The sequence below is a fragment of the Carettochelys insculpta genome, chromosome 1 (genome assembly GCF_033958435.1).
Source record: "Carettochelys insculpta isolate YL-2023 chromosome 1, ASM3395843v1, whole genome shotgun sequence".
NCBI lineage: Eukaryota > Metazoa > Chordata > Testudines > Carettochelyidae > Carettochelys > Carettochelys insculpta.
In genome coordinates, this window is record NC_134137.1 from 215,449,085 (window position 1) to 215,472,286 (window position 23,202).

Sequence of the window (23,202 nt, forward strand, 5' to 3'; positions counted from 1 at the left end):
TAATCTTACACTGGACTTGGTCAGGCAAGGGTGGCCTTGGGAAGCCAAGCTATTGGCAAGGCACACGAATGCATTGCCCCATGGTATCCTGGAGGGCATCCTCATCCTTCCAGAACCCCAGGAGATCCTGGAACTCTAGCTCTGCCCACGACAGGGCCCTGTGCTTTGTGGGCTGCTCAGGGTCCTGGCTCCACTTGTACAGCTCCCTGGGGTTGCCCTGGAGAGCGCAGGGTGGTTGGCTGCTGGCCATCTCTCAGACTCTGGTCATTGCAAGGGGGCTGTGGATCATGTGCTGCAGCCCTGCATGTACTACCTGTCTCCACACATTCAACTTCCTGCCACATTGTGTCTGTGTCCTTGCAACTTTAAATGCGGCCAGAGCCAGAGACCTTAGAGTCCTTCTGGGGCTGCCTGGAGTGTCTTGAGCTCCAGCTTGTCACCACCATGGCATACTGCTCTTTTGGAAGAAGGGTCTGTGGAATGTCTACATGTATATTCTTCCAGAAGATTCTTCTGGAAGAAGATGCTCTTCCTGATTTGGGAGCAGAGTTCATAATCCGGAAGACGTGGCACGTTCTACCGGATTCTTTCTGGAAGAGCACCTTTTATGTGTAGATGCTCGAAGGATCTTCTGGAAGAGTGCCAGATTCTTCCAGAGGATCTTGTATATGTAGACACGGCCTGAAGTATCAGAGCCCAGTGCAGATTTTGGTAGCTCAAAGTAAATTAATAAGATACTGGCATATTTTTCTGCTTCCAAACCTTGTAAAAAGTTACTTTTGTCTGGTGAGATAGTGCCAGTTCACTTGAATTAGTTTAATAATTGTCTCAGTGCTCCAAAAACTGACTTCGATTCACCCTGTTGTCCTGAAAGTATTTACAAGAAGTCAGCAAGACTGAAAGCTGCTATTTGTCATGGGAGCAGACTCTGTACAGAGGATGATGAAGTGTGTATTTAATGAATCATACATGACTTAAAAACCTTGGCTCTCAAGAAGTTGAAGGGGTTTTTTGCTTTCCCTTGAATTCTGGGCAAGCCCATTGTTTGTGCATTATGAATTCAGTCTTAATTGTGATGACATTTATTGTTCTGAAGTGCTGCATTGCTGTAATGCTGAAGTTCCAACTTGGACCCAATGTGTAAGAGAAAACAATTGAAAAAAGAATAGACTGCAACATTTATCTTAGCTATTTTTCCGCCTCCTCACAAGTCAGTGTCGTCTTAATGACTCACCTATTTTATTGTAGTTTTGATCCAAAGTTTATACTAAATTACTGGAAAATCTTTGACTTCATAGTTCCAAGCATCTGAGAGCAGCTTTGGACTTATAGGAAGCATTGTGCTTTCCGGAGTCAGACTGCCTGTGCTGCCCCTTATAATGGGTTCTGATGGGCTAAGTTTATCCCTCTGTTAAGCCCCAACATCTTGTATTTGTAATTAACCTTCTTCCATTCTTTCCCCCTTTCATTTTTTGGTGGTAATGTCTTGCTTAGTGTTTTTCTATTTTCTGTGTTTATCGAATTTTGGCTTCAGTCCTACCATTTAGGTGAACAGGCCCAGATTTTAAAAAGGTAGTTCAGCATGACTGAGCCTCAGCTTCTCAATGTCTGGCTTATTTAGCAGCTCAGATCTCATTTTCCAAAGGGGTGGTCAGTTGACTGTAAACTCTGAGGTGCTTAAATACATTTTGAAAACAAGGTTTGCACTCCTAAATCAGCTGGACATTCTAACATTGAGCACAGCAGTGCCTAAATACCTTTACAAATTTGAGCCCTACAAGTTAAGTATAGTAATTCCACTGGCTTCCAAGGTTCTACTCATGCAAAGTTAAGCTTATGTTTTCAGGATCGTGACCTTGGACTATAAATGCTTAAGGATGAGGACCTCCCCTTTTTTCTTAACTCTGTAAAGCGCCATGGAAACTTGAGAAGTTAATCATCATTTAACTTTTATATAGCACTAAATTTCCCCTTCCCTCCTTCCAACCATTCTGAATTCTGACATAAAAAGCCAGGAGCATAGGACTGAAATATGTTCTCTTTGAATGGATAATAAAATAAAATTCAATAGGGATATTTCCAATATGCAGACCCTCTCTGCTTTCTGATGTAGCATAAAACCAATTTTTGCCACTTGTTTTTTCATTTTGCTCCAGGCTAGCTAACCTGAACATCAGTTGCACAACTTTAAACAAAATTGTTTTATTTTTTAAAAGATGAATGAATGGGCCTGGCAGGCTGGATTAGACAGCTGGATCTTATTTTGTGCTGATTTTGTTTTCCTTGCAAGTACTCAGAGCAGATAGAGCAGTCTGATCCAGCTGCCCATTTACAGTTAAATTTCAGTGGGGGAAGTTTTGGTTTTTGTTTCTCGTTTAGTAGTATTTAGAGTCTCATAGAGACAAGTAGGTATTGAAGTTCAAAGAACAATTAAGATTAATGGGGATGTTAAATACTTAAGTGGTGCTATTCTGCGGCAACACGGTTATAGGTTCAGAAAGAGGGAAATGCCCTGAGTTACATCATATAGGTGATCTGCAATCATAAATGCTAGATTTAAGAGATTTTAAACTCTGCATTAGAGATCATTTAATTAATATACTAAAAAGACATTATAAATTAACACTTTTTGTTAGATTGTCTGGGAAAGATTAAATAAGCACCTCTGTTTACCGAGAAGAATGTGTGCTTAGCCATGTTGTTTCTATATAGTTTTAAGTCCCCATAAACCTTGAAGTAATTCCAGATGATATTAATTCAACTAGGGCATAATCACCCTTATGAAAACAGCAGGAGCTGTTCTATGTAAGCTAATTTTCCAGTTAGATTAATGAAGTTCCAAGGAAATTTACTCATTTAGTAATTCTGAATAGTCTAGTGCTGGTTCAGATCTGCTCAGAGCTTCTTGGACATTTCTTGAGGCAATCTTTAAAATATATTTGCCTCTCCTTGCAATAATTTGTAATCATCACAGTTGTACTGAATCAGTCAAGTTTCCAGGCTTTAAAAAAACGTGTTGCCCTTGGATTTGAAAAGAAGACTCTTGAATTCAAAAGTAACTACTTTAGCACTTGGCTCAGAATGCGATCTTCCAGTAGTCACAGTAGTCAGAGAGAAAGCCGTGCTAGTCTATATACTATTAAAACAAAAAAGCAGTAAAGTAGCACTTTAACAAAATAGAATTTATTAAGTGAGCTTTTGTGGGATAGACCCACTTGTTCAGATCATAGCGATACCGGAACAGACTCAATATTTAAGGCACAGAGAACCAAAAATAGTAATCAAGGTTGACAAATCAGAAAAATATTATCAAGGTGAGCAAATGAGAGAGTAGAGGGACAGTGGGGCTGGGTAGTCAAGAATTAGATTAAGCCAAGTTTGCAAATGAGCCCCTATAATGACCCAGAAAATTCACATCCCAGTTCAAACCACGTGTTAATGTGTTGAATTTGAATATAAAAGAGAGTTCAGCAGCCTCTCTTTCCAAAGTAGTGTGGAAATTTCTCTTCAGTAACATGCAAACTCTTAAGTCATTAGCAGAATGGCCCTCTCCATTAAAATGTCGGCTGATCGGTTTGTGGATCAGGAGGGCTTTTTTACGTCTGTTTTGTGTCCATTAACTGTTTGTCTAAGGGAGTTTGAAGTCTGTCCAATATACAAAACATCTGGGCATTGTTGGCACATGATGGCATATATGATGATAGTTGAGGAACATGAGAATGTGCCCATGATTCTGTGACTAACCTGGTTAGGTCCAGTGATGGTATCCCCAGAATAGATATGTGGACAAAGCTGACAGTGGGCTTTGTTGCAAGGAAAAGTCCCAGGACTGGTGTTCCTACGGTATAGACTGTGGCTGTTGGTGAGAATCCTCCTAAGGGTGGGAGGTTGTCTGTAGGAGAGAACAGTCCTGTCACCTACGGCCTGCTGGGGTATGGCATCCTGATTAAGGATAGGTTGTAGATCTTTAATAATGCATTGCAGTGGTTTGAGTTGGGGGCTGTAGGTAATTATTCCTAATTCATTACCTACAGCCCCCAACTCAAACCACTGCAATGCAGTATTAAAGACCTACAACCTATCCTTAATCAGGATGCCATACCCCAGAAGGCCGTAGGTGACAGGACTGTTCTCTCCTACAGACAACCTCCCAACCTGATGAGGATTCTCAGCCAACATTTTAATGGAGTGGGCCATTCTGTTAATGACTTAAGAGTCTGCGTGTTACTGAAGAGGAATTTTTACACTACTTCGGAAAGAGAGGCTGCTGAACTCATTTATATTCAAATTCGACACATTAACATGTGGTTTGAACCGGGATGCGAATTTTCTGGATCATTATAGGGGCTCTTTTGCAAACTTGGCTTAATCTAACTCTTGACTCCCGCCCACCCCTCTACTCTGATTTGCTCACCTTGATAATATTTTTCTGATTTGTCAACCTTGATTACTATTTTTGGTTCTCTATGCCTTAAATATTGAGTCTGTTCTGGTATGGCTATGGTCTGAAGTGGGTCTGTCCCTGAAAACTCATCACCTAATAAATTATTTTGTTAGTCTTTAAAGTGCTACTTTACAGTTTTTTTGTTTTTACAGTAGTCAGTAATTGTAGTATTTCTATTCTCTCCTTAGGTCTGCATCCACTAAGAGAGTGGATATCACAGTTTCCTGCTATTAAACCTATTTGACTGAGCAGCACAATTTTGGCTCTCTGCAAGTCTGAGAGATCATTTTATTTGTACAATTCTATTGTAAATTAAGTGGTAGCTGCTCTTTTGCTGCCTTCATACCTTCTTGTTGAAGCTCAAATTGTTACAAAGGCATCTGTGTTGTTTTCTTTAACAGAATAGTTGTTACACAGGTCTGTATTGCTGTGGGCCCTCTGAGGGGTAAGGTTTTCAGCAGTTTCAGTTGTCAGCTTTTTTTTGGTGCTTGTTTGTCTTTTACTCACTTGTTACTTTATTTATGGTTTCCTACACTAACTTGATTCTCCCTTTATTCCTTTTACTGAGTAGTGAGAACACAGAAGTCTTCAGTAAGTGACATATACAAAATGTGGCATTCCCATTGCCTCATATCTGCTTTTCAGAAAACATTTTGAAAGCCAGCACTAGCTTCAGATGTACAATCCTACTGTGACGAATAGCCTTGGTCTGAATGCCCATAAGCTTTCATTTAAAATGTCTGGGTAGCTGTTTACGCTTATAATTACTTCACCTGTAAATGCAGTGTAGCTGTTCCTGTGGTAAAATGTTGCAAAGTATTACAGAAATTGGAATTTTGTTAGAACACCAAGTACTGCATCCTGTCCTGGTTAACATACCTTGGGACCTTTGACTGTAACTAGGACCACCAATTTTAAGACTTCTTCAACAAGGATGCCATTTTGGAAGGGTGGCAGGGGCAGAAGTGGGAGTACAACAACACGCACCAGGTGGCTGTGTGCTCTTCCCCTTCCCCTGATTGTGAGGGAGTGAGGGTACACTCAGGTTGTGTACTTTCACCTCCCTTCCTGATAGTCAGGGGAATGGGAAATAAAACAAATAGTGTCCTGGTATACGTGACTGCAGCCCCCATCCCAAACCTTCCCGAAATGGTGAGGTTCTTCGACATTCCATTCTCCCTTTTCTTAGCACTCTGTAGTGATGTTGATTTAGAGCTGCCTTGCAGGGAATATAAACAGTATTTCTGGAGCCCCTGGACTTTCCTTGTCAGTCACCATCCAGCTTTTGGCCAACACCTGCTCACCTTTAGTCTGTCTCATGTTGCGGAAGTGTTAAGGCTATAAATAATGACAGTTTTAGATAGGAGAAAAAAATATTCAGCCTGTTTTCAACCAGGAAATGGAAGTGAAGACCTTTAGCAGACATAATGATGATATGAAGGTTTACAAAGATGCCTATATTGTAAGATATTATGATTATCTAGTCCGACCTCCAGTGTAACACTCGCCATCTAACTCCCCCAAAAATATTTTCTAGAATGCACATGTAGGAAAAACATACCATCTTGATTTGAAAGTTGCCAAATATGGAGAATCCACCATGATCCCTGTTGACTGTTCCAGTGTTAATTATTAAAAATTTATACCTTATTGTAGTTTAAATTTAAGCTTCAACTTCCAGTCATTGGCTCATGCTATACCTTTCTCTGTTATATTGGAGAATCCATTATTGAACATTTGTCCCCCATGTAGGCATGCATGGACAGTGATCAATTATAGTAATCGTATCTATTAAAAATTCTGTGAGGATACCAGCAATCAGGTGGGCAAGGGTGGTTAGTGAATGTAATGTACATTGGGACTTTCAGAAAGTCCTTGGCAATCTCTGACGTCCAGGGTTCTTGACCAAAGTAAGCATTCATAGGATAAGAGGGAAGACGCTTCCATGGATGAATAACTGATTAAACAATAGGAAACAAAGCCTAGGAATAAATGTTCAGTATCTGTGGTGGAGAGAGATAAAAGTGGGGTCCCTCAAGGATTTGCATTAGGACTCGTACTATTCAACATACTCATAAGTTGCAAAATTTTCAGATATTACAAAATTACTCTGGATAGTTGAACCCAAAGCTGACTGAAGCATTACAAAGGGATCTCACAGACCTGGGTGACTGGCCACAAAATAGCAAATGAAACCCAGTGTTAAGTCCAAGGTAATGCAGATTGGGAAGGGAAAAAAAAACTCAACTATACATTTAAAAAAAAAAAAAAAAAAATCTAAATTAGCTGTTCCTGAGCAAGAAATTGAACTTGATGTGATTAAGTTCCCTGAAACCATCCAGTTCTTCTTCAAGTGGTCCCCGTGGGTGCTCCACAATAGGTGTCGGGCTTGCCCGGCGCCGCAGATCGGAAATCTTCCAGCAGTTTCTCCTGGATCGCGCATGCGCTGGCGTGCGCCGCTCCCCCACGCTCCCCCGGCTCGTGCGCAATCCGGTCCCCGCCAGTTCCTTCTCAACCGCCATCGGCTGCAGACGGAATACGCTCAGCCTAAGGCCAGAGTCAGATTAGATAGTTGTTTTCTAAGTGTAATTTGTTGTTTTTGGTTACTAAAAAAAAAAGAGAGAGAGAAAGCAAAGACAGAGAATATCAGGGAAAAAAAAAAAAAAAAAAAAAGAGAGGAGCGGAGAAGAGAAGAGCGAACATGAAGGCCATTTAGGCTGCCCGCTGCCCCGGAGGCCGGTGATCGCTATTTGGGGTGGAAAGGGACGGATTAAGTGCCAAGTACCCTATTAACAGTAAAGGACTCACCGCAATGGCCTCTTCAGGTTTTAAAAAGTGTGAGTCATGCCGCGAAGCTATGCTGGCCTCCGATGGGCATAGCGAATGCATCCGCTGCCTGGGGGAATCACACATTACCCAGAAGTGTTCTCACTGTGCTAAGCTCACAGCCAGGGCCAGGAAGGACAGAGAGATGAGGCTTAAAATGCTCTTGTCCGATAAGGCTCTCCAGCCACACTTGCCGGAGAAGCCTCACCCAGAAGGGCCCTCTGGGTTGCATAAGAGGAAGGCAGCTTCTCTGACCCCCTCGGTGCAGAAACGGAGGAAACTCTCCCCGGCTTGATCCTTGCCGACGGGTTCAGCGAGCAGGACGAGTGGCGCACACAGCCCCCAGCCGCATACTCAGGCAAGCGGCAGCGCACATGGCAGAGGCTGAGCTTCTGGTTACACAACAGCCGGCACGCGCGGCGCCCAGAGCATCAGCAAGGCAAGCACCGGACCTGGCGGCACGGCTGCAGGCGGCACTGGCCCCCCACAGCACCAACGGTGCAGAGGCACCAAGCACGGAGCCTGCAGGCGCCGGAGGAAGCTACCCACGCGGCACCGCAGCTGATTGTGCCGAGCCCAGTGCCGACAGCGGAGCCGAGATCCCCGGCACAGGAGGGGGCAGTGCCAGCCCCACAGGGGAGGGGTAAGGCGAAATCAAGAACCCAGCACCACAGCCCATCTCTGGACAGGGCTGTGCTGCTGTTAACACCAAGCCCTCCCCCTGCGATACACACGCCGCACCGAAGGCCTGTGTCTCCACCGGCTTATCCAGAACCACCTCCTCCGTTCCTCCAACCAATGTCACCATGGCTTGGGCCATCTTCACCATTTCGGGGAGTGGATCCCCTGGAGTACTATCACAAGCCAGTTTCACCTCTGTGTCGTTGCGGAGGTCTTGGTCTCCCAGACATCGGGGGTACACACTCTGTGGGTGGTCCAGGTCTCCACCGGACCCTTGCCCATGCTGCTATGGTTGTCTTCATCATGCTGGACACAGACACCGCAGGCCTACATCCAGGGGCAGGTCCCCCCCCCACTGGCCACTCAATACCCCCCTGGACACTCTCGATCGGGGACGGAAACACAGCTGTCCCAAGGGGAGTTAGTTTTAGAACCCTGAAACTTTCCTTCACAATCCTCCAGGGAGCAAGTGTATCATCGACCGCAGGAGCCTGAGGGTTCGAGGGAGGTTTACCCCAGTGGTTCCTCCTCATCCTTCCCAGATGAGGCCATGGCCCCCGGGGATGTCTCCCCCCTCCCCCGGATGACCTTAAACAATTTCAGGAGCTATTTAAAAGGGTAGCTTTCATGCAAGACGTTCAAAGGGCAGAGGTGCAGGAGAAACATCACAAACTCCTGAAAAATTTGAGACCCCCGGCTTCATCCAAAATTGCTATTCCGCTGGATGAAGCCATTATGGAGTCAGCCACTACCATATGGCAGACCCCGGCCTCTATCCTGCCTACGAACAAGAGAGCAGATAAGAAGTACTTCGTCCCAGCCAAGAGCATGGAGTTCCTCTTTAGTCACCCACAACCAAATTCTTTGGTGGTCAAATCATCCCAGCAGAGGTTGAAGGCTTCTCAGTACAAATCGGGGGGATCGGACAAAGATGCTAAGAAGCTAGAGCTGTTTGGCAGGAAGGTATATTCCTCTTCTACCCTGCTGTTGAGAGTGGCAAATTATGCGGCACACCTAGCAAACCATAATTTTGATAATTACTCCAGACTTACTCCCCTCATGGATTCATTTCCAGAAGATAAAAAGCCGATGTTAAAGGTGAATGTTCAAGAGGGCTACGCAGCATCATGGACGGGAGCCCAGATTGCCCTGGACGTGGCGGACACGGTGGCACGTTCAACGGCTACAGCAGTGGTCATGCGTAGAGAATCCTGGCTCCAGACGTCTGGTATCCCTAGGGACCTACAGGCAAAGATCGTGGATCTTCCCTTTGATACACAAAGCTGTTTGCAGGCTCAACCGACTCGGTCCTCCACTCCAGTAAGGACTCGAGAGCTACACTTAGAACCGTGGACATTTATACTCCCCCATAAAGGGAAAAAAAAATTTATCCTCAGCAAAGACGCTATGCTTACCAACCACAGCGTGCTCAATATCAACGGGGCTATGACCAAGGGCACCAGGGTGCTGGAGATCATAGCCATGGGTTACACGATCTCCTTCCAGTTGCTCCCACCGATGAAGCCTCCTGCTAGGCCTCACCTCAGGGACGCTGCTCATGAGGCGAGGCTCAAGCAGGAGGTGGACCACCTGCTATTTCCTAACAGAGAAGAAAACAGGAGGCAGGAGGCCCATCTTAGATTTTCGCGGCCTCAACTGTTACTTGCGCAAGCAACGTTTTTGGATTATCACAGTTGCCTTCATACTCACAGCACTGGACGATGGAGACTGGTTTGCAGCCCTCGACTTACAAGATGCTTATTTCATATAACAATCCACCCAGCACACAGACGCTTCCTCCACTTCACGGTCAGCAAGGAGCACTTCCAGTACAGGGTTCTTCTGTTCAGCCTCTCCTCGGCCCCCAGAGTCTTTACCAAAACCGTGGCAGTGGTGTCAGCCTACCTGCACAGACAGGGGGTGTTTATTTTCCCATATCTGGACAACTGCCTGCTGAAAGGGGCCTCGAAGGCAGAGGTCTTACGCATGATACGCGTCACAGTGGACACGTTTTCTTCGCTGGGCCTAGTTATCAACCCCGCAAGGTCAAAGACTGAACCCACACAAGATATAGAGTTCATAGGGGCACGCATAAACTCTATCACAGCAAAGGTGTACCTACCCGACGCCCGCTTCCGCGCCATCAGTTCGCTGGTGCAAGTCATCACATACAGCCCCACGGTGCCGGTCTTAACGTACTTACAGCTGCTGGGCCACATGGCGGCAGCGACGTTTGTGGTACAGAATGCCAGGTTACACATGCGAAGCCTGCAGTAAATGGCTGGCGAGCATTTACAAACCGGCATCCCACACTGTCCACAGGGTGGTGTCGCCCATGACAGAGGTGCGCAGATCCCTGGCGTAGTGGGAAAACCCCAAGAATCTGCTAGTGGGGGTGCCCTTTCACCAACCACGAATTTCTATTTTTCTTACTACTGACGCCTCCCACATAGGATGGGGAGCACACATCGGCGACAAGGTGACGCAAGGGCTATGGTCCCCTGCGGAACAAACACTGCACATAAACATACTGGAGCTCAGAGCAGTGTTCAACGCCTGCAGACATTTTCGAGATTACCTACATGGCAAAGTAGTCGGGATCAATACCGCCAATACCTCCACTATGTTTTAGATCAATCGACAAGGAGGGGCACGATCCCGTGCCCTATGTGTGGAAGCAGTCCGATTGTGGAACTGGTGCATCGCCAACAACATAACATTGAAAGCCTCATATTTGCCGGGCGCTCACAACGTGAAAGCAGATCAGCTGAGCAGGCGCTTCGCACTCACGCACGAATGGCAGATCTGCTCCGATCTGCTACAGTGCATTTTTCGTACATGGGGGTTTCCCCACATCGATCTGTTTGCCACCCAGTACAACAAGAAGTATCCCCCGTACTGCTCCAGGGCAGGAGTGGGGCGGGGGTCCCTGGGGGACGCATTCATGATTTCATGGAGGGGCCCCCTACTTTATGCGTTTCCCCCCACAGCGCTTGTCCACAAGGCTCTGCAGAAAGCCAGAAGGGAGAGAGCTCGCATGATACTCATAGTCCCAACTTGGGATCGGCAGCAATGGTTTCCCTTGCTTCTGCGCATGTCGGACCACCCACCACTTCCTCTACCAGTGGCGCCGGACTTACTCACGCAGGCTCAGGGGTCCATAGTGCACCCGCACCCTCAGGGTCTGTGTCTACAAGCATGGCTAATCCATGGCTCAGCTCCTTAGAGAGTATGTGTATGGAGGGAGTACAAGTAGTCCTGGAATGTAGCCGAAGGACCTCCACCAGGAGGACTTACAAGCGGAAAAGGACTCGATTTACAGCCTGGTGTTCCGCCAAGCAGTTAGCTCCCCTTGACGTTCCTATACCTGTAATACTAGAATACTTATTGGACCTCAAAAGAGGTGGGCTTTCTCTCTCTCCTCGCTAAAGGTCCACCTCGCCGCTATATCAGCCGTTCGGCATACAGAGGAAGGGCCCACTGTATTCGCCCATCCTATCGTTACAAGGTTCTTGAAGGGGCTGGTAAACCTGTACCCTCCTCGAAAACCGCTTCCACCATCGTGGAATTTGGGCTTGGTGCTCAGCATGCTGTAGGGTCCACCTTTCGAACCATTAGCCACAGTTCCCCTACATCTCCTTACGATGAAAACAACCTTTCTCCTTGCAATTACGTCAGCCCGCAGGATGAGTGAGCTCGCAGCAATGATGCCAACGCCGCCCTGCACAGTATTCTCAAAGGAGGCGGTAACCTTAAGGCTGCACCCAGCCTTTGTTGCAAAAGTTTCTTCAGAGTTCCATCTTAACGAACCAATAGTTTTACCCTCGTTTTACCCGAAGCCTCACAGCTCCAGCAAGGAGGCACGCCTGCATCTCCTGGATGTGAGGAGGGCGTTGGCCTTCTACATAGACAGAACTAAGTCCTTCCGGAAAACAGACAGGCTTCTAGTCTCTCTTGCTCCCAGGTCAAAATGAGAAGGTCTCTCTTCACAGAGAATCTCAAAGCACATTGTGTCCTGTATAAAAATGTGCTACGAGCTTCGAAAGACTCCTTTTACTGGCCTCGCCCAGTGCTCACTCCACCAGGGCAGTGGCAGCGTCAACAGCCTTCTTCAAGGGCATCGCGTTAAAAGACATCTGTAGAGCGGCGACCTGGTCGTCCTACGACACCTTCGCCAAGCATTATGCCCTACATCGCTTATTCGAAGAGGATACCCGTCTGTCGACAGCAGTCCTCTCGGGGGCAAGCTGCACATGACTCGATTACCTACCTCCTTACTTGGGTTACTGCTGGGTAGTCACCTATTGTGGAGCACCCACGGGGGGGACCACTCGAAGAAGAAAGGGAAGTTACTCACCTGTAGTAACGATGGTTCTTCGAGATGTGTCCCCGTGGGTGCTCCACCACCCGCCCATCCTCCCCGCTTCGGATCTCTGTCTAGTGTTTTTCAGGAGCATTCGAGGTGGTTGGTCAAAGAACTGGCGGGGACCTGATCGTGCACGTGGCCAGGGGTGCGCGGGGGAGCGGCGCGCGCCGGCGCATGCGCAATCCAGGAGAAACTGCCTGAAGATTTCCGATCTGTGGCGCCGGGCGAGCCTGACACCTGTTGTGGAGCACCAATGGGGACGCATCTCGAAGAACCATCATTACTACAGGTGAGTAACTTCTCTTTATTGTGCAATGGCATCCAAAAAAAACCTGGTGCTGCTAGGAGCACTAAGAAAAGTATAGATAATAAAGCAGAAAATATTATAATGCCTCTTGGTAACTCCATGGTACGCCCATCCTTGAATGCTGTCTGCTGCCCTATTTGTCCCATATCAAAAAATACATATCAGAATTGGAAAAGGTACAGGAAAGGGTAATAAAAATGACTGGGCTATGGAACAGCTTCTACATGAGGAAACTGAGACAGCTCAGTTTAAAAAAGAGAGTACGCAGCTTACCAAGAAATCCGGAAGGCTCTGTATCAGCAAAATGGCAAATGAAATTTAATGTGGGTAAGTGTAAGGTAATGCATGTTGGAAAAAATAACCCAAATTACACGTACTACATGATGGGGTCAAATTTAGCTACGACAGATCAGGAAAGGGATCTTGGAGTTATAGTGGATAGTTCTCTGAAGACATCCACGCAGTGTGCAGCGGCAGTTAGTAAGGCAAATAGGATGTTAGGAATTATTAAAAAAGGGATCGATAATAAGACAAAAGATATCATACTTCCCCTATATAAAACTATGGTATGCCCACATCTCGAGTACTGCGTGCAGATGTGGTCTCCTCACCTCAAAAAAGATATATTGGCATTAGAAAAGGTTCAGAAAAGGGCGACTAAGATGATTAGGGGCTTGGAAAGGGTCCCATATGGGGAGAGGCTAGAGAGACTGGGACTTTTCAGTTTGGAAAAAAGGCGATTGAGGGGCGATATGATAGAGGTATATAAAATCATGAATGGTGTGGAGAAAGTGAATATAGAAAAATTATTTACCTTTTCCCATAATACAAGAACTAGGGGACACCAAATGAAATTGATGGGTAGTAGGTTCAAAACTAATAAAAGGAAATTTTTCTTCACACAGCGCACAGTCAACCTGTGGAACTCCTTGCCCGAGGAGGCTGTGAAGGCCAGGACTCTATTAGGGTTTAAAAAAGAGCTTGATAAATTTTTGCAGGTTAGGTCCATAAATGGCTATTAGCCAGGGATAAAGTATGGTGCCCCAGCCTTCATAACAAGGGCAGGAGATGGATGGCAGGAGATAAATCACTTGATCATTGTCTTCTGTTCTCCTTCTCTGGGGCACCTGGCATTGGCCACCGTCGGCAGATGGGATGCTGGGCTGGATGCACCTTTGGTCTGACCTAGTATGGCCATTCTTATGTTCTTATGTTCTTAACCTGAGTTCTTTAGTTACAGCTTCCCTGATTGTTGTCACCTGTTAAATTTGTCAGTGATAGTTTTGTTCCAGTCATTGATAGAAATGTAAATAACATGGAGCAGGAATCAATCTTCATGCAGCCCCACTACAACTGCACCTTTTTCATGGTGATTCCCCATTTACAATTGCATTTTGAGATATAGCAGCTAGCTAACTTTTAATCCATTTTGTGTCACATTAGTTGTATATTCTTGTTTTTTAATTGAGGTAATGTGGAGTACAAAGTCAAACACCTGGAAGAAGTCTGTTTTGTCAGTACTCTTATCCCCACAAACTTGTTTGATAAGATCTAGCTATCAGAAAACCACACTGATTGACGTTAATATACTAACCTTTTTTAATGCTTTATTAATCGAGTCCCTTATCAGCTACTCTGTTATCTTGCCTAGGATCGATATCAGACTGGCAGGCCTATAATTACCTGGGTCTTCCTATTTACCCTTTTAAAATATTGGCCCAACATTAGCTTTCTTCCCATCTTCTGAAATTTCTCCAGTGTTACCAGGCTTATTGAAAATCAATATTAATGGTCCAGCAACTCTTCAAAATTCTTGATTGCTAGTAATCCGAACACTGTATAACTTTAGTAGGCGATGTTTAACATTCTCTTGAAATAATAGTAGAATGGAAATAATATTACCTGATATGACTGCATCATCCAGTTTTCCCAAATACCAAGCAGAAATGTTGATTGAACACATTTATTTTATTTTTATACATGTAGATGTTTGTGCCGTCATGGATAAGTCTCTTATTTCTTTCCAGTTTTCTCTCTCTGCCTAATATAGTTTAAAAACTCCTTGTCGTTAACTCTGCTGGCCGTAAATTTCTCCTTGAAGTCATTTGGTTCCCTTTTCAGTTTTCTACAGTTCCTAGATTCTGACTTACACCCCTTGCTCTTGATTTCCCCTTTCTTCCATTTGTAAAATTATGGTTCCCTTTACTTTCCTTCTAAGTTAGCTCTTTTTTTAATCAGTGTGACCTTCCTCAGTTGCAGCTTTTGGGGCATCTAGTAAAATTTTCTTAAACCATTCCCAGTTATCATTGATGATCTACTTAAACGCTTCCTTTCAGCTTATTTGGCTCAAAATGATTTTCTGCATTTTGAAATTGGCTGTTTTAAACCACCAAGGGTGTGTTCGATGGCCAAAAAAAAACCCCAAACAAAACAAACACGCACAAACAAAACAATCTAAAGTTGCTTCATACTGTGTGGTTCCCTTGCAGAATGTGAAGTTGATCAAAACACATTTGTCTGAAACCCAGGAAATGCACAGTTAACGTAGCCCAGGCAACTTTCACTTCTCCCTCCTTCAGCCATTCCCCAGTATGCCCTACTTAATACCAATGAGTGGGGGGAGGGTGTACGCATGCACACACGTGCATGCATGCAGGTTTGGCTGGGGGGTGGGGACGGGGAGCCAGCTGAGTACTGTCTCCTCTTTTTTACAAATAAAGCACTGCTTAACACACACATTTTTGCTCTGCCAGCCTCACAGTTGCTGAAATGTGTAAGCTCTTTGCCTCCTTTTTCAGCCCATTCACTGTCACCATCAAACACTACTAAGGAACGAATAGGAGAAAAAACAGAAGACACCACACCACCTTACTTCTGATTCCCCAGTGATAACAAAAAGTAACCAGAGGGGTTATTTACATGCACACCAGGTATAGTCAGTGTGTTACATGAACCCAATTAAATGGTGGCAGCCATAGTTTGGGCCTGTTCTGTAAAGCCGTGTTAGTGATAGGAGGTTGCTGTGGATTACTTTGAAATGAGTGACAGAGCTGTGATTGTTTTATGAACTCCGTCTTGCATCCTGTCATGGATGAGCAAAGGGAAGAGGCACGCGTGTGCCATCAGGATCCAGGTGCATCAGACCTGTGTAGAATTGTGTAGATTATGTCAGTATCCAGGCATAGGGCTTTTATTGCTAAGAACGTTGGCAACAGTGAGGTGGAATATCAAGAGAATGCTAGTTTTAGGGTTGGTAAAGTGTGAATATGAGTTGAGATAGCATCCTGTGAGTAAGCATCAGAGAGTTGAAAAAGGCTGTAAAAAGTTCTGAAATGGTATACTTTATGGGGAGTTGGTTAAATGCATGAAGGTTTTGGAACTCTCTGAAAGTCCATGTGTCAAGAGCCAGTGTGAATGTGCGTGAAATACATGTTGTTTGAAGAAAGAAAGCTGGCTTGGGCAACATTTTTGAGCACGATTAGTAGAAGAAGGTGAAGAGAATGTACAGCTCCACAACTGGGAGTTGGCAGAGCAAAAGGTACATGTGTTCATGGGACCTATTGGGGCATTGCTGAAAGAGGGGCAGTGTTAAGGTTACGTGCACACTTCACTAGCTGCTTCCTGGTATCCAGAAACTGCCACTGTACTTTAAAGTCTAGCAATCTTCAGCTAGTCAGTCTAAAACTCCTTTTCTCTCGTGGGAGCTTGTAATTAGATCATTTTATTTTTTACTGGAAACTTTTTTTTTAAATGGCATTTTTTCAGGGTATGTATCTCTAGAACCCTGGAGTCAAATAATTTCATGTTTGGATTACTGACACTACTCTGCACCCTCCTGAGGGACACCATGTCTCAAAGAAATCCCGTTTTAGAGGACGTGGAAAGCTGACCTTTAAACTGATATTGTGGTGTAAGCTTAACTGTAGTTGCACTGCTACATTGCTGTAATATTACCGCTCTGGATTTTACTCTGTTCAGTACCTTTTATAATGTGCAGGTCACAATCATTTGCATTTAAGCTACCATTAACTTTAGTTTCTCTTATCAGCTCTTTTTTGTCAAGACAAGGTGTAATATAAAATTCCCCTATGTTCAGTGCAACAATTTAGGAGTCATACATTTGTCAGTTATAATACTTAAAAATTCTACGTATGTTCTAGCCCTTGTGGTGTGAGACCTCCAGCTTATATCACTTGAACTGAAGTCCCCCAGGGTTATGCAGCGCTGTCCTCCCCCCACCAGCACACACATTATAAACAGGTGCAGAAGGAGCCAGTCATTCTTTTGAGTGGCCTGATATGACGGTCTATAGTAGACACCAACTTATCCCAGTCTTGTGCTTTGTGGTATGACGTTGATCCATAAGCATTCAAGGTCATTTTCTTCAAAGGTATCTGTGAGCTGGAAACAAGTATGTAATCATTGACTTACACTGCCATTCTCCCTCCCCTTTTGCCTACTTAGTCCTTCCTAAATAGCTGATAGCCATTGATTTCAACATTCCAATCATGGAAATCATCCCACCCGGTTTTAATAATACCATTTAGATCAAATCTGTGCTTGTAAATGGGCTATTTGAGTTCCTCTTGTATAGACAATAAGGAATTTCTTCATGGCCTTGGTTCCTTGATTTATTTTTTTCCCTAATATCTCGAGCTTTGTGCTGAATGCTCATATCTTCTCTCTTTTTACCCTCCCCTTCTGTGATTAGTTTAACATCCTCTTGTCTACTCTAATTGTGCCAGTGGTTCACTCCCAGATTTGTCTGCCTCGTCTTCTCTGAGTTGTGGGACAGAAAAGATCTCAGATGGCTTGTGCATTCCATTTCCACTTGTTTCAAAGTTCTCTGAGGTCATCTAAGAGACATCCCATCGTAAAGTGTCATTAGAACCAATATAAACCATCCACAGTGGATCCTAGGCCATCAGCTTCAGAACACTATCCAGTCTTTTGAGACACATTTTCACGTCTTGGCTCCAGAAAGGCAGCACACTGGTTTGTTATCCACCCCTCTGCTGGACAGCATTCTTTCAGTTCTTCTGGATAGTGAATTCCCAGCAAGGTTGCACCCTCTTTCTTGCATGTCTGGAGAATTCTTTGCACGTAAGCTTGCTTTTCTTATCGGTTGGACTGAGCTACCATCGAGCATATCGACATGTCCTTGGAACAACTGAACCTTGAGAAGTATCTTTCACAGTTTCCATATTGAGGACTTGTCATTTACTGGAAACCTCTAGCTGTCTAGAATTTCTCCTGTTTCTCTTGTTTCTAGTACTCGCAGGCAATCTTAGGTTCATGTCCAATCTTGTCTGTCTCCAGCCGTTTGGAATGCCAGTATGATTTAGAAAGCTACCAGGCCTCCTCTCTGTCATCATCTTTCTCTGACTCTTTGGTGACTGACTCCTCCTTCTTTGAATTTGAGGGTCTTAAGTTTCCTGGCTGTCTTTCAATTCCTCAGTAGCATGTGTATTTGCCCCTCCAATCCAAGAATCTCTTCCACCAGCAGTTACCACCTTGGACTTCATACACAAGAAGATTCTTCTGGTTTCAGACCAGAGAGCAAGCATGGTGCAACCATTGCGGGTGACCACCACTTGTCCACTGCCTTCCATCTTGAAATCATAGGTAGAGCAGAAACTGGATTTAAGGCCTCACGCTCCCTCGTTTCATGTCCTCTGTATGTTTCTTGCCAACTATCTCTGTCCACTGGTCTTATTTGCCTATCAAATAACTTGATATACCAGATTTCTCTGCTTAGCACAGTTCAGCTCTGCCCCTCACCATCAGGGTGTAATTATCCACTCAGAGACTTCAAACAGCCTGCCTGATCAAAGACTAAAGGGTCAGAACAAACTTCCATATTACTTCAACACTTGTGAGTACCAGCCAGGGCAGATGGAGTAGAAATAGTCCCATAACTAACAGATGTGGCATTTAAATATTATCACATGGTGAAATGGGATAATAGCATAACAGATGGGGGGAAAAATCTTAAAGGGAGGAGCATTCACAATAGAATGCTTAAAAAAATCCTATCCACAGAAGCACTAGAAAAAGTTTCATGTAATGTTATAGATTTTTAGGATGGGAAGTACAAAACCCAGATTATGTTATCAGAAATTGCACTTAGCCTTTCTTGTAGTCATCTGTCTAGGCATTTCATATTGTGCTTATCATCCTGGTTCTTTTCACACACAAAAAGAAAAATAAAAATTTGTTCAGCTGAGGTAATTTAGTAGTATCCTGAAAGTGCAACTCAGAAAATCAACTCTAACTCAGGTTTTGATGATTTCAACTTCAGATGTGCTCAATACACAAATCAAGTGGTAGTGTTTTTCCAACTTACTCTGAAGCACAAACTGAAATCTGGCTTCTTCCTTTGTTATATATCATCACCCCCAATAAGAATTTTTGCAGGCTAAATTAGACCCTCATTGATACTTGTCCAACCCTATTGTCTTCAAATTAGGTTTTCACAGGTATAATTTAGTACAGTGTACCAGAAAAGAGGCTATCCAGTTCACTCCTCCTTAGTAATTAGCTGGTTTGGCAAAGTGAACAGAAACACTCTTCTCACTTATTCAGACAAACTTTGCACTACTCATTCTTTCTTAACCATCTCCCACCACTGTTGTTGATAGGATAGGCAGTTGCAGTTTTCCCCAGAGATAGCAAAGGCGTGCTCATGTTAACGGGCTACTGGCATGTTAAGTGTTTGTTGAGACTATAGTTCAGTGTAGATCTACAGGAGGTAGTAGTTGAAACATCATCAGTCTCCAGTGGTCCTGCCATTGGTGAACCTGTGCTGAAGATAGGTCTGGAGGATGAAAATAGTGCAAGGCAAAATGGGGCCATAAGGAAATAGTGAAGAGGAGGCAGATTCATTTTACATAGCCGCTGTACTAAGTTTTTACTTTGCGTAGCACTACATAACATTGCTGCCTCTCGCACTACCCTGGCATTGCTTTGAAATTTGCTAGCAAAAATATGCATAATGGAACCCGTTTGAGTTAGAGAAGAAAAAATATTGGGCTAAAAGATATAGCCAACTAACAAGTATAGGAAGAGAAATTGGCTTAGCAAACTAGCGTTAACACTATATTGCACTGATGTGGTTTGTTTTTCGATTATAGGTACATTTTGTGTTCACTTTTCTATATTTAGAATAGTCTTTTAAAAGAGAACTTTTAATTTTCAAAGTCAATGTACATTTTGTGAACCACAGCCTGAGAAAAATTCAGTTTAATGCTTGTCACTTGTGGTCATTAAAAATTATTAATGTAAGTTCAGTAGTAGTAGTAGTACTACTGATTTATAAAGATTGAATTCGGTCCATGGAAACTCGTAAACCAAGTCAGGAATAATTGTTCTTATGCAAGTTGGCTTGAAGAGCCTGTTTACTGAAAGCCCAGAAGAACTTAATCAATTTTAGATTGAAGTGTGATGTTAAAATTACCTACAGTGCAGTGTGGTTCTGGAACTGGGAGTACACGGGGTGCTGCACTCCCTGGCATGAAGTAGTTTCCATTGTATAGAGGTTTTACAATTTGGTTCAATGGCTCAGCACCCCCGATGTGGTAGGTGAAAGAATCGGACTTCATTAACAAGAAGTCCTGTGGCACCTTATAGACTAACAGATATTTTGGAGCATAAGCTCTCGTGGGCAAAGATCCGCTTCATCAGATGCAGGAGTCTTGACTGAGATTCCTTCTTTATACCCTCCTCTGAAACCTCCCCCTGACCTCCCCACTCGTGCATCTGATGAAGCAGGTCTTTGCCCACGAACGCTCATGCTCCAAAATATTTGTTAATCTATAAAGTGTCACAGGACTTCTTGTTGTTCTTGAAGATACAGACTAACAAGGCTACTTCTCTGATACTGGTCTTCATTAAATAGTTTTATAAAAAAAAGTAAATACAATCCCAGATGAACGCTGCATGTAAAATAAACATTTACCACGAGGAAAGCTCACAAGTACGCCAATGAACTTTCCATCCTTATTTCTCTGTATAAACCTCTTCAGTTCCTGGTTCTCCAATAATATATCATTTCTTTTTATCAGTTTCTAAATCTTTTTCAATAATGTTATTTAAGCTGGGTCTCAGTAAAGGTTGGAGGAAGCAGACGTTGCAGCAGTTTGTTAAAAATGCTGTCCTTTGAGTTGTAAAGGAAGTGTCTTAATCAAGAGAAGTGGGGTGATGATGAGCACTTCTAACAAGTGGCTAATGGCAAGCACCTCCCAAATATCAAATGTCTTAATCAAGCAATGAAGCCTGTAATATTAATGGAATAGATAAACACTAGTAATATGCTTTGTTTTGTGTTGAAGTGCAATGACAGACAGAATTCACCGGTGACTTCTCCAGGATCTTCTCCACTTTCACAGAGAAGAAAGCCACTTCCAGACCCTGTGCAAATTCCTCATCTTAGTCTCCCACCAGTTCCTCCTCGTCTGGATCTCATTCAGAAGGGAGTAACACGGTCGCCTTGTGCCAGCCCTACTAGTTCACCAAAGGTAAATCTTATTTTACCATGTTTCTGTCTAGCTGAATGATGAGAGATTTTTTTTTAGTTTCAGCATGCATTTTTTTTAAAAGATTAGCTAGTGCTTTTGTTTGCTACATCCAGATATGACAGACCCCTGAGATACGTGCTCTCGATTTGCACGTATCTTAGGTGAACATGACTTTGAGTGGCGACGAGCTGGCACCTGGTTCCGGGCTGCCAAGTTCCAGCTCCCAGCCACTCAGAAGAGTGGGGAATACTGACCGGCTGCTTCACTGGTCTGTTTCCCAGCTCCTGTCAGGAGCAGCAGCCTGACTCTTGCTGTCCCCACAGGAGCAGCTGCCTGTGTCTTGGCTGCTGCCTCTGACAGGAGTGGGAAGACTGACCAGCACAGTAGCCTGGCTTCTGGCTCCCCTCCACTGACGGGAGCTGGAAAATGGACCAGAGATGTGCTGGTCAGTTTCCTGGCTCCCACCGGTGGAGAGGAGCTGGACTGCCACCTGGTTTCTGGCTCCCTGCTACTCCTGAGAGCCAGGAAACTCACCAGCACGCAAGCCTGGTCAGTTGCCCAGCCCCTGCAAGCACGGGGGAGCTGGGAGCCAGACTTCCACTTGGTTCCTGGCTCCTCCTGATTTCCACAAAATTTGAGTTGCACAAGGTTGCCCAGGAACGCAATCTTTGCTTAACGCAGAAGTCTAGTGTATCGTCTAGGCTTTCTAAAAATTTTTGATGTAATTCTAACATGTCCCAGTTCACCAAATAAGGCTAAAGGAAGGCTCCTTTAAATCAGTGAAAAGATGTATTGCCTTCGGTGAAACTTGAATCAGACTCTGTGGCCATCCCTCTAATGTGACATCTTTCAGAGTTAACTAATGAGACACTAACACAATTTCTTACTTAGATGGCAGTGTCACAAAGAATTAGCTCCAAGCTATTTTGATGGCAGTGTTGCGCATAATCAGCCCCATGCTTATATTTCACTATTTTAAAACCATGGTACTGGCGCACTCTGATGGAACAAGTCTCTCTAATAATCCCTGATTTGCAACATTAAGCAGTAACTGAAAGCACTTTAAAGTAGATTTAAAATGTCATTATCTACATTAAAATTGCATGCTGTAATCAAATGATTTAAACTCTTTTCCATAATGTCCTAGAGGATATTTGCATAATTTTTCTTGCTTCAAAATCTTAAGATGTGATAAATCAGGATCCATATTGCAGTTGGTTTTAGAAAAGAATATAATAAAAGGGTACACAATAGATACAGTGTTTGAGGATGAAGAAAACTGGTAATCTAGACACAGTTTTAAAAATTATGTATGTGAAAATGTCTGAAGAAAAACATGTAAAATACTGCATTTGTGTGTCTTGCTTTTTTATTATGAGAGAGCCATTTTATTGTACAGGTTGGACATCTATAATCCAGATTTCCCTCATCGGGTAACGTCCATGGTCCAACATCCATGCGTGCTCTGGGGTTGGAGCACTCACATGGAAAAGCTGGAGGGCCCCACGCTTAGCAATTCCTCCGCTGTCCTGAAAGCACTTCCTAGTGCTACAATGAGCTCATTTGCAGCAGTAAAGTTCAGGGAGTGAGGAGAGGGGCCCACACAAGTGAAGAAGCAGGGTAACTGCGGAGCCTCATGTCCAGAGGCTAGGATTGCAGCCCGACTTCTTCCCTTGAGTGCTCCCTTCTCTTCCCCCCTCAGTCAGAGCTGACCCATCTGCTGCTGCTGGAGCAGAGTCCTGCAGTCAGCAGCAGCAGAGGAAACAGCAGTGACCTCCCCTCATCTGGAAAATTCCCTGGTTCAGCACCAGTCAGGTCCCAAGGGAGGTATAACCTGTAATTGATGCACCAACATAACAGTTAGCTTAACTTTTGAGCATGTTTTGAATTTTGTATTAGCTCGTGTGTGTGCTTGGCAGTCCAGTGATAAACCCTCTGTTTATTTTCTTAGCATTTTGCCTTTACAATTGATGTTTGTTTTTCCCTTCCCCGGCGGCCTGGGTATGCTTCAGACCCATGGTTTTAAGCCTTGTCTCTCCTGCCAGAGGTTTATGCCAACAGG

General features: G+C 44.2%; 1 protein-coding gene across 4 annotated transcripts in view; it reads left to right on the forward strand.

Moving 5' to 3' along the window:
* Positions 1 to 23,202, forward strand: part of CBLB (Cbl proto-oncogene B) — a 233,845-nt gene that overhangs the window by 167,074 nt on the left and 43,569 nt on the right. For all 4 annotated transcript variants that reach the window (XM_074999003.1, XM_074998995.1, XM_074999010.1 and 1 more), the window contains one exon: positions 20,955 to 21,140. In XM_074999003.1, the coding sequence (XP_074855104.1) occupies positions 20,955 to 21,140 (186 nt within the window). The remainder of the gene's footprint in view (positions 1 to 20,954; positions 21,141 to 23,202) is intronic.